This window comes from Chlorocebus sabaeus, chromosome 15 (assembly GCF_047675955.1).
Source record: "Chlorocebus sabaeus isolate Y175 chromosome 15, mChlSab1.0.hap1, whole genome shotgun sequence".
NCBI lineage: Eukaryota > Metazoa > Chordata > Mammalia > Primates > Cercopithecidae > Chlorocebus > Chlorocebus sabaeus.
The window spans coordinates 52,528,195-52,540,826 of NC_132918.1; the positions used below are offsets into that span (position 1 = coordinate 52,528,195).

At 36.7% G+C, this 12,632-nt stretch overlaps 1 protein-coding gene across 11 annotated transcripts in view; it reads left to right on the plus strand.

The window, feature by feature from the left end:
* The window catches only part of CEP70 (centrosomal protein 70), a 114,197-nt gene that overhangs the window by 91,447 nt on the left and 10,118 nt on the right, over positions 1-12,632 (plus strand). For 7 of the 11 annotated variants that reach the window (XM_073023569.1, XM_073023571.1, XM_073023574.1 and 4 more), the window contains 6 exons: positions 3,508-3,613; positions 6,616-6,786; positions 8,270-8,329; positions 11,200-11,346; positions 11,517-11,685; positions 12,165-12,279. In XM_073023569.1, the coding sequence (XP_072879670.1) occupies positions 3,508-3,613; positions 6,616-6,786; positions 8,270-8,329; positions 11,200-11,346; positions 11,517-11,685; positions 12,165-12,279 (768 nt within the window). The remainder of the gene's footprint in view (positions 1-3,507; positions 3,614-6,615; positions 6,787-8,269; positions 8,330-11,199; positions 11,347-11,516; positions 11,686-12,164; positions 12,280-12,632) is intronic. The other 4 variants (XM_073023573.1, XM_008008954.3, XM_073023577.1 and 1 more) reach the window with 2 other exon arrangements.

The window sequence follows — 12,632 nt, forward strand, 5'->3', positions numbered from 1 at the left end:
AGCTACATCAGTTGTAAATAGTTTGGTTTCTAATACTGTTTTCTCCTGAGCCCTGTTAATTACTTGCATGATTTTGCAGAATGTGAAGTTTTTCAGTAGTACTGTTAATGGCAGATATTTTCTGTGAGACTAAGTGAAACAGTTTCCTGAGTTCCCAGCTTTTACTAATCATTGTCTTATATAAACTTAGAAAAACAATGGGACTAAATGAGTTAATATATGTACAGTGCTTAGAATTCCTGCATAGAGAAGGCTCTCAGTACCTACTAGTTACCATCATTAGGCTCCCAGTAAATTTTAGTTACTGTAATTATTAAGTGAGGATGTATCTCTTTATTCATCTGGTTAATAGAATTACATTTCATTTCCCAGAGTAACTAATCAGTACATGCAATTATATATTTAGATTATTGCACTGACAGCAAAAATGTTGTATATCTACAGTGTAACATTTATTAATCAGATTTGCAAACAATTCATTGATAAGTTGAACATTTTCACCTAAGTGAAAGGAACTAACATTTAAATTCAGATGTATCACTTTTCTTCTAGTCCTTCTAGAGGCCACATCAGCTTTTCTGTGTCCTTTTTTGTTCTGGATAATATGCTCTTGGCACTGCCTTTAGGCAAAACTGAAGAATGTGAATGTAGTAAATAGATAGAAAGTAATTTATAATTTGGCTTGGGCCAAATATATATATACTCACTAGAAAGCAGAGAATAGCAATTGAGTGAATATAAGGGGAACATATGTAACTGGAGTGGGTAATTGTAGGGAAGTAGTAGAATCAAGTAAGAAAGGAGTCAGGAGAAATACTGTGTTAGGACTGGCCGGGCGCGGTGGCTCACTCTTGTAATCCCAGCATTTTGGGAGGCTGAGGCGGGTGGGTCACCTGAGGTCAGGAGATTGAGACCAGCCTGGGCAACATGGTGAAACCCCCTCTCCACTAAAAACAAACAAACAAAAATACAAAAATTAGCTGGGTATGGTGACGCATGCCTGTAGTCGCAGCTACACTTTGGGAGGCTGAGGCAGAAGAATCGCTTAAACCTGGGAGGCAGGAGTTGCAGTGAGGCGAGGTCATGCCACTGCATGACCCAATTAGCTTGGGTGACAGAGTGAGACTCCATCTCCAAAAAAAAAGAAAGAAATACTCTGTTAGGACTAACAGCATGGAGAGTTTTGAATGCTAGCCCAAGGAAATTAGATTTAGCACATAAAGGAATGGGAAATCATTGATTGTTTTTCAACAGGAAAATGACATGATAGAGTTTTACTATTCTGTTTTTACAAACAGCAGGCAGAGCGCATCATTAATGAGTCATAGGAGTCAGTTTAGTGGGTTGAAAGTCCCAGCAGGAAACTGATGGCATACTCAAATTGAAGAGGGGTAATTTGAAGGACTATTAAGAGACTACAGTAGTCCCCCCTTATCAATGGGGGATACATTCCAGGACCTCCAGTAGATACCTGAGATCTCAGAACCAAACCCAATTGCCATCAATTGGAACATATTTATGTCTATGTATTCCACCCACAAATTTAATGCTTTTTCCATCTTTTTTTTTTTTCCTCGAGATGGAGTCTCGCCCTGTTGCCCAGGCTAGAGTGCAATGGCATGATCTCAGCTCACTGCAACCTCTGCCTCCTCCCGGGTTCAAACAATTCTCCTGCCTCAGCCTCCTGAGTGGCTGGGATTACAGGCACACACCACTATGCTTGGTTTTTGTTTGTTTGTTTGTTTGTTTGTTTTTAATGGAAACGGTGTTTTACCATGTTGGCCAGGCTGGTCTCCAACTCCTGACCTCATGATCCTCCCGCCTCGGCCTCCCAAAGTGCTGCGATTATAGGCGTGAGCCACCGTGCCCAGCCACTTTTTCCATCTTAACTAAGCATGTATCACACACTGTGGCTGTAACTTTTGCAGTTTGAGGTCCAACAGCAAAACTAGCCCGGATTTCTTATTCCTTCTTCACAATTTCACAGGTAGAAGATTCATTCATACTGTATATCTTAGCAAGCTCAGCATCCAATTTTTTTCTTAAGTGGAGAACTTTCACCTTTTCACTTAAAGGATGCGCTTTATGATTTCTCTTTGGCATATCCAAATTGCCAGCATTGCTGCTGTTGCATTTTGGGGCCATTATTAAGTTAAATAAGGGTTGTTACTTGAACATAAGCACTGTGATACCCAACAGTTGATCTGATAACCAAGATGGCTACTAAGTGACTAATTGGTAGGTAGTGTATACAGTTACAGCATGGATAAGTTGGACAAAGGGATGAATCACATCCTAGGTGGGATGGAGTGGGACAGTATGAGATTTCATCACACTACTCAGAGTAGTGCGCATTAAAAAATAATAATAAATTTTAAAACTTATTTCTGGAATTTCCCATTTAGTATTTTTGGACCCTGGTTTACCTTGCATAACTAAAACCATGGAAAGTGAAACTATGGATCAGCATGTACTACGGTACTGTTTTCAAAGGCATGAGGAGGGAGGAGAAAGATTATTACAAGCTGTCTTCTAGATATTTGGAGAAGGACAAGTGTTTGCTACTAGGTAGATACTCTTATACATAGTTGTATTTCTGGGTAAAGAGACTCTCCTTTCCCCCAGCATTCTAGCAGCCACCTGGAATAATGGTCTCTTGGATCTCCATGCCCTCTTGACTGGCCCAGGCATCACCGTTGTCTGTTCTTTGCTGTTAGTAGAATACAAAGAGAGAGGGACCAAATGTCTAGCTGTTCCTGCTATAGTACCCAAACCAGTGGCCCTTCCCACGCTTCCTGCTCCCTTTATCTATAGTCTGTAAGCTTGGAGCACCTTGGATGGAAGTCGCTTCCATCCTTTGTTGTATTTCTCTCTTGTGCTGTCTTTTGTGGGTGTTAGGGGCTGGTTAGAACTTTCTTCTTCAATCCGATCTCTTCTGTCTTCAGAGATTCCTTCAGGTTTGCTATTTATTGAGAGGGCCTTCTTGTTTTCCAGTGACAATATGATTTAAAATTTTTTAAACTCTGGTCGGGCTCAGTGGCTCACGCCTGTAATCCCAACACTTTGGGAGGCGGAGGCGGGCAGATCACGAGGTCGGGAGATCGAGACCATCCTAGTTAACATGGGGAAACCCCGCCTCTACTAAAAACACAAAAAATTAGCCGGGCATGGTGGTGGGCTCCTGTAGTCCCAGCTACTCGGGAGGCTGAGGCAGAAGAATGGTGTAAACCCGGGAGGCGGAGATTGCAGTGAGCCAAGATCGCGCCACTGCACTCCAGCCTGGGTGACAGAGCGAGACTCCGTCTCAAAAAAAAATTTTTTTAAACTCTATATAGGCATATATGTATATGTTTATAAATATACACACATATATGTGTGCACACATACATATAAGTGAACTGATATAAGGCTGTTGGGAGGGTGACTGGATCATTTACTTAGTTTATCATCTTGGTCCAGTGTCTAGGAAATAATTTTGCATTATCTTGATTTTTTTCTCCCTTTTAGATTACAGGAGCTTATGAGTCCTAAGAAGCCTGAGGACACAGAGAAAAAAGATGAGCCCAGCAAATATAATCAGCAACAGGCCCTAATTGACCAGAGATACTTTCAGGTATTGAATTGATTTTTCATGACAAAAAGACTGATGTTCGTCATGAATCTTGGTTATCAGTTGCAGTGTAATAAATTATCAGTTGGTAAGGAATACTTGCACCTCATATTTATGTATACTTATTCTGTTTTGTCTTTCTGTGATATAACTAACTGTTTGACTAAAAACATTGTAGACTTCATCTTACTACTTAAAGGAGACTCTGGGCCTAGTTCAAAGCAGGTTAGTAAAGAGCTTTAAGATTTTTAAAAGATTTTATAATCCTTTTCCTTCCTTCCCCCTGTAAGCCATTTTCCCTCTTCTTGTTTCTTTTGTTGCTATTATTATTATATAAGTAAATCTATTTTCTTAGGGTCCTTGTATGGCTTTTGTTTTTGTGTAGAGACCTTAGTTCATCTGAAATTAATTTTCTATATGGTGTGATATAGGGAATCTCACCTTCCTAGTTTTACAGATCATTTATTGAATAGCTGAGCAGTTAAACCTAGTAGTTTAGTGACTGAACTGGACTTTCACTCATATTTTATTGGGTACACATAAGATTTTTAAATTTTAGATTATTCATTTTTAAAAAAATTAAGATATTTTATTTTTTCTAGGCTGCTATTTCTAATTTCTCTTAAAAAGTCAGAAGATCTGGCAACAAATTCCTGCATGGTTATTATCACAGCAGAATTAGGCCTTTACCTTGTCAGATATGAGCATGTGTTCTGTAGTTAGCCAGTTGCTATTCATCCTTACTTCACTCATTTATACTCGTACCTGGATTCTCTGGGTGTCTGTGTTTGCAGTCTCTAATACGCTACTTTTTTCTCTACTTTATTGAAATAACATTTTATCATAGATCATATTCCTTTGTATGCACAGATTTGTTTTTAGATTCTCTAGTCTGCTGCATTTCTCAACTGTTTCCATATTTTAATTTCTATAGTTACAAGTTTTAATAGCCTTTGAGGCAAGTATCCTGTCATTTAAAAAAAAATTTTATTGGCTATATTTTTAGCACATTTATTCTTCTGGATGAACAGTTTTCAAATTAAAAACTAAATCCCATTGAGATGAACTAAAACTGAATTGACTTTATGGATTAATATTTGGAGAAATGACACCTTAACCTTTTTGAATCATCACATTCAGAGAAATATGTACTTTCATCAGGGTCATCTTTTGTAGTCTTCAATAAAGTGTTGTGTATTTTTAAATTTAGCTCTTGCATATTTCTTGTTAGGAAATACTTTGCTATTTCCTAGGTATTTTATAACTTTTATTGCTATTGTAAATGGGAACCAAGCACCTTTCTGAAAACTGTTTTGTTTTAGACTTTCTTGTACCAATATGTAACTGGATTTCATTTTGTTTCTGAGACTCAATTTGAGAGACTTTGTCCTTTAAAGGGGGAATTCAGGCCGGGTATGGTGGCTCACGCCTGTAATCTTAACACTTTGGATGACCGAGGCAGGAGGATTGCTAGAGGCCAGGAGTCTGAGATCAGCCTGGGCAATATAGTGAGACCACATCTCTAGAAAAAAAAATTAATTAGTTGGGCATGGTGGCGTGCGCCTGTAGTCCTAGCACTTGAGAGGCTGACATGGGAGGATCACTTGAGCCCAGGAATTCAACACTGCAGTGAGCTCTGTTCACACCACTGCACTCCATCTTAGGCCACAGAGTGAGACTCTGTCAAATAAATAAGTAAAACATATATACATACATCAATCTGAAGTGAAATATTGAATTACACTAATTTGGACTTAAAAAGCTTCTAAATAAACATCTGAAGTAATATAATAAACATATTAAGTCATATTACCAGGAGGCCTATTAGTTATATCTTGAAGTATGACCAGGGACGAAGATTCAGGAGCAAAATGCTATCTTTATATTGTGAAACTTTTTATTAAATAGGCTGAACTTGATGGTGGTAATAGGAAATGGCTTTATTCTTCTCTCTTTAAACATGCTTTTTGGGGTCTCCCTTTTTTTCCTTGGATGATATGTAAGGTAGAACTCATCACTTATGGGGAGAGGGTTATAGTCAAATAGTATACTATCTTAATATATTAAGATATTTAAAATTCAATCCGGGCATCAATGATATTATTTTTGGAGACAGGGTCTTGCTCTGTTGCCCAGGCTGGAATGCATTATCATAGCTCACTGCAGCCTTGAATTCCTGGGCTCAAGTGATCTTCCTGCCTCAACCTGGGATTACAGGCATGAGCCACCATACTCAGCCTGGGGATTACTGTTAATTTCCTTAAATAGTCTGATAACGGTCTTGTAGGTTTGTAGGAGAATATGCCTACTTTTAAAAGATGCACGCTTTATTATTTCAGGGTGCAGAGTTTCTTCAAATGGTTCACCTAAAAATATAGATAGTGAGCAAATATGGCACAATACTAACAATTGTTGAACCTAGGTAGTGATTATATGGGTGTTTGTAATAGTTAATTTTGTTTCAACTTTACTGTGGCATAGGATGCCCAATATTTGGTTAAACATTATTCTGGATGTGTCTGGGAAGATGCTTCTGGATGAGATTGACATCTGAATCAGTAGACTTAGTGAAGCAAACTGCCTTTCCTAATGGGGTAGGCCTCATCCAATCATTTGAAGGCCTGAGTAGAATAAAAGGCTGAATAAGAGGGAACTCCTTCCCGCTGACTGCTTTCAAGATGGGACACTATTTTTTTCCTGCCTTCAGACTCAAACTGAAACATTAGCACTTGCAGGGGTCTCAGTATGCCTGTGTTTGGACTGCAAATATCCATTAGCTTTTCTGGGTCTTCACTTAACTCACTGCAAATCTTGAGACTTGTCAGTCTTCATAATTGCATGAACCAATTCCTTGTGATAATTCTTTGTATATTTAATGAAATGCATGTATATAATATATATAGACATAAAGCACTCCTTTAAAATATATAACTTTGTAAACGATCAATAACTATCCATTAATGTGATTCTTCCCTTTGTCTTCTTCACTATGTTTTTTTTTAAAGGTGCTGTGTAGCATCAATTCAATTATCCACAATCCAAGAGCTCCAGTAATAATTTATAAACAGAGCAAAGGGGGAGCCCAAAATTTTAATAAAGATCTTATTCAAGATTGTGGATTTGAGCATCTTGTTCCTATAATAGAAATGTGGGCAGATCAACTGACATCCTTAAAGGTAAGGGGTTGACTATTCTTTATATGCTTTGAACATCTATTGGACTCTATGTGCTTTATTTATAGGACTTAATTTAGGGCTAAAAATTAAATAGGGTTTAATTTTTTTGTTTGTTAACTGTAAAGCTAAAAAAACTTATCTAAAACTGAAATCTTCCTACTTACATATCTATTTTACGTACTGTTTTGATATTGTCATTACTGTAAGCTTTACTTCCTCTAAGGCTCTACCAAACAAGAAATTTTTGGGTTAATTTCCTTATTGAAAATCGATAGTGGATCCACTTTGTACTTCTAGGCTTTTCCCTGTTCTACCTTCATCTGCCTCCTTTTGGTATGTCCATGCTACGATTTTCCTGGCCCTTATTCCTCTTCAGATATAATGTCTTATCCTTCATTTCGTTATAATTGGGGATATTTTCTCTCTCTTCACACTTTATTTTCTGTCTCTCAGAACTGAGCTTGTCTCCATTTCTGCTTATTCTCTAGAACAGATAGTAAGCTAGCAGCCAACCCTACCCTTCCCTATCCTATCTATTCATGGAAGACTACATTTTATTTACTTTATACAGTTATTGCGTATTGCATGGTTTCAGGTTTCTTCAGTTTTAACTAGTTTGCTGAAAGGTAAATAGTTGAAATCAGTAGTATTTAACTTCTTTGCTCTTTAAACTTTAGATTTCTGAGTAACTAATATAATACATAGCATACACCTGTTAATGAAAATGTGATTCAATAATAGTGTTTGCAACAGAAGTCTTATTACATGAAGTACAAGTGATGCAGAAGATATCTGTTAAGAATGTATAAGCTCCCTGAAGACAGTGTTTTTATTTGTTCTGATATGTCCCCAAGATCCTTCTGATGAACGAGTGCTCAATTAATATTTGTTAAAGGAATGAAGCAGAATAATATATTCCAAGACAACAAAATTGGGGGTGGTGATGTTAATTTTTAAAAAATTTCTACTTGCCTTTTTATATAGGGCTCAGACAGAGCTACATAATACACAAACATTTTGATTGAGTGACAGTGCTGGATTAATATACTTACTTTATAGGCCGGAGTTCCTCCAGTCTGTATCTCAGAAGAGTGTAAAATAATTAGTAATCATGTAAATCATGGTATTTCCTCAACATTGCCTGTCAGAGGGTTCTCCCAGCAGGAGGGAACAGTGCTGACTCCACCTTTCTCCTTCTCAGAAGGGAAGGACTAGAAAAAGCCCTAACCTTCCTAGAAGAAAAGACTAGAAGAGGAAGAAGACAAAGGGAAGAATCACATTAATGGATAGTTATTGATCGTTTATCATGCTAAGCCATTATGGGATGAACACAAGATTCACACTAATTAGAGAGACAAAATATACTTAAAAATATGAAACAAAATGTAATCATTTATGATATCATTAAAATAAATGAGTGACATAAAAATAGATTACCTGTGATGAAGTTCTGAGTGAATGATGCAGATAACTTGTGTTCTAGAGTCTGGAGGAGAAAGAGAACACTCTGATTATAGTCCCCAAGAAAGGCTTTGCCGTGGTGGTGAGTTCTTGCTATTGTACAGTTTTCTGAGTAGGAGGAGGCAAGGAATTCACTTTATAATTAGAATATTCTGAGGACACCCAAGAGGAAATTATTAAGAATTAGTTACTTCTGCCGTTGGAGTAAGTCATGGGTTTTGAGCAGTGCTTCAGATATTAATACTACAGTTTCAGGGTCCGAATTAAGAAACTGCATGAGATTCTCTAAGGCCTCATATTAAAGGTTATTTGATATGTAACAACCTCTAAGTTTGGGACAACCATCTTCCCTTATTAGTTTTTTTGCTCAGTTTAATTTGGCTTTAAAGAGTAGGATAGGTTTGAGGAATGAGTGGATAGGCAAAATGTGGTATATACATCTATTGCAATATTATTCAGCCATTAAAAGAAAAGAAATTCTGACCCATGCAACATGGGTGAACATTAGGAGGACATTATGCTAAGTGAAATAAGTCACAAGAAGATTCCACTTATATAATTCCACTTATATGAGATACTTAGTGAAAATCATAGAGACAAAGTAGAGTGGTGATTGCTAGAGGGAGGAGGGAAATGGGAAGTTATTGTTTAATGGGTATAAAGTTTCAGTGTTACAAGATGAAAAGAGTTATGGAGATGGATGGTGGTGTTGGTTGCACAACATTATGAACATATTTAATAACACTGAACTTACATTTAAAAATGGTTAAGATGGTAAATTTTATGTGTATTTTATTAGTTTTAAAAATTGGAAGAAAAGAAGGCTGGGAAAGACATGGAGCCAGCCACCTCCATCCTTGTGTCTTTTCCCTCCTGCCTTTCCAAGAAAGGTGAACTACAGATGTTGTAGCTTTCCCCAACCCGGTACACTCTTGAATACTTTCGCTTTCCTATTCTCCAGTGCTTCAGAGGCCAGACATACACGGTAGGCTGGCCCATGGTAGTACTTCTACATCTCCACAACTGGGCAATGTAAAGAACCTAGGAGACTCTCTTATATTTTTCAGAGCTTACTTGTTAGACTGTGCTACAACCATCCTGTCACTGCTTAGGAGACCAGAACATCTTTTCTTCTCAGCTTTGTAATACTCTTTTATTCTGAAGCAAAAATGTATTAGATTGGGTGTGCTTTTTACCATAGATTACTTTATTAAATGTGCCTTGTTGCTGGAGCATTGGTTAATAAAGGTATCATTATGCTGTTATTTGCTGACTTTTTTTTTTTTTTTTCAAATTCTAGTGGCACTGATGGTAAAACATTCATTTGACATGAAATTTATTGCTATGAATTACTATAATAGTAACTGCCTTCCTACCAATTGAAAGGTTAAAGATACCAATATGTGAAGTGTGAGCCTTAAGTGGAGAATGCCAAGTGAAGTACTAAAATAAGTTAGAAAAAGAAGGAACTTCTTGTACTTCTTTCTGTTCTCTAGAGCTATGCTGTCTAGTATGGTAGCCTCTAGCTGCATGTGGTTATTGATCACTTGAAAGGTGGCTAGTCCTGATTGACATGTGTTATAAGTGTAAAATATACACTGGATTTAAAAGACTTTGTATGGAAAAAAATAAAATATTGCTTTTATATTGAAATGATAATATTTTGGATATATTGGGTTAAATAAAATATACTATTATAGTTAATATCACATGTTTCTTTTCACTTTCCATACTATGGCCCTAGACAACTTAAAATTCCTGTGGCTCACATTACATTTCTTTTGAACAGCGTTGTTCTGAAGGACCAAGCACTGTGCCATACACATATGGATTGAGTATCGCTTATCCACAATGCTTGGGCCTAGAAGTGTTTTAAGAATTTTTTCAGATTTTGGAGTATTTGCAGAATATATGCCATTTGAGCATCCCTGATCCAAAACTCCGAAATTCAAAACACTCCAATGAGCATTTCTTTTGAGTGTCATGTTGTTGCTCAAAGTTTCAGATTTTAGAGCATTTCAGATTTTTGGATTAGGGATTCTCAACCTGTAGTAGATGTTCAGTAAATATTTGTCAGTTGATCAGTTTAGAGCTCTAAACTTTCAGTAGCCTTGCCCATTGTGCACAGTTTAAAATCAATTAGGGCACCACAACTAGGCCAAGAAAACTGAGTATTATAATGTAGAATAAATTTGGGGAACCTTTCACACTGAAAACTTGCCTGGAGATACATGTTATAACATGGATAAATCTCAAAAACATTATGCTAAGTGAGAGAAGCCATTCATCAAAGACTACTTATTGTATAATTCCATTTATGCAAAATGCCCAGAATAGGCAAATCCTTAGAAATATAATATAGTTTAGAAATCAACCCTAGGAACTGCAGGGAAGGGAAAATGGGGAAGGAGGGACTGTGAGTGGGTCTGAGATTTCTTTTTGGAGTAATGGATATGTTCTGAAATTAGATAGTGCTGATGTTTGTACATGTGTGAAAATATTAAAACTACTGAATTGTATACTTAATGAGGGTAAATTTTATGGTATATGAATTACATCTCAATAAAGCTGTTATATAACATACTCAAAACCAAAATACAAAGGCAGGTTTATTCTTTGTGTATCAACAATTCAAAATAATGAAATAATATGGAACAATAATAAATAACATAAAATTACTTAGAGCACCCAGATTCAGAATAATCAGTGTATAATGTTTTCTGTCAAGCCTGTGTTTACCTGGAGAAACCTAATTTTAACTGACTTGTTCTAAATCGGTAATCGTGTTTTTATTAAACAATACTGATGGTTATATATATATAATTTAACCTGTGTAATTGTTTTATTAATTTTATAAAACATATATAAAACTTATAATTTTGTTATGTTCTATTATGTTACTATTGAAATTATTTAAATCAGTAATACCATATAGTTTCTTCTGTTATAAAGGATTTGTATAAGTCCTTGAAAACACTATCTGCAGAACTGGTACCTTGGCATAATTTGAAGAAGCAGGATGAAAATGAAGGTATCAAAGTTGAAGATTTGTTGTTTATAGTAGATACTATGTTGGAAGAAGTTGAAAATAAGGAAAAGGTAATACTTACATAAATGGTCACATTCTAATGTTCTCTTATCTCAAAAATGGATCATTTGATGTGGATATTAATATTTGTTCTACTAGAGTTCTGTTTGTCTTTTAAAAGTTTTTATTTGGGATTATTTTAAGATATGAACTCTTTATTTTTTACCTCTCTTTTGGACAGGACAGCAATATGCCAAACTTTCAAACTTTGCAAGCTATTGTCTCTCACTTCCAAAAGTTATTTGATGTGCCTTCTTTAAATGGAGTCTATCCCCGAATGAATGAAGTTTATACTAGGCTTGGAGAAATGAACAATGCTGTGAGAAACCTCCAAGAACTCTTAGAATTAGGTGATGACCTAGTTTGTCATTTTTGGCCCCCATTTAAGAATTTTTAGTAAATTAACAAAAAGTAGATAATTTTTTTTTTTTTTTTTTTTTTTGATATGGGGTTTTGCAGTTTTTGCCCAGGCTGGAGTGCAATGGCACAATCTCGGCTCACCGCAACCTCCGCCTCCCGGGTTCAAGCGATTCTCCTGCCTCAGCCTCCCGAGTAGCTGGGATTACAGGCATGTGCCACCATGCCTGGCTAATTTTGTATAGAGATGGGGTTTCTCCATGTTGGTCAGGCTGGTCTTGAACTCCCGATCTCAGGTGATCCACCCGCCTCAGCCTCCCAAAGTGCTGGGATTACAGGTGTGAGCCACCGCACCTGGCCGATAAAAAAATTTTTAAGTGAAAAAAATTGAGGATAACTGAAGCATAAAATGTTTGATGTATGTAATTTTGAAAATTCTCTGTTAAAATATCCTTTTATTTCTCTTTTGCAGATAGTTCATCTTCATTGTGTGTGCTGGTAAGCACTGTTGGAAAACTCTGTAGGCTGATTAATGAAGATGTGAATGAGCAGATTATGCAGGTATTAGGACCTGAAGACCTCCAGAGGTATTTGTTTTAAAAGTTTACAAAGTATCATCCAGAATGGCCGGGTGTGGTGGCACACGCCTGTAGTCCCAGCGACTTGGGAGGCTGATGTGGGAGGATCACTTGAGCCTAGGAGTTTAAGTCCAGTCTGAGCAATGCAGTGAGACCCTGTCTCTAAACAATAAAAATAAAAATAAATATTATCCAGAATTCATGGAGGAGTGAAATTAAAGACTTTTAAAACTTATTTACCTTCCCTGTTTGGAATAGCATCTTTTCTGTGTGTGTGTGACTATAGGCACACACCACCACGCCCAGCTAATTTGTGTGTGTGTGTGGGTGTGTGTGTGTGTGTGTATGTGTAGAGAGAGAGA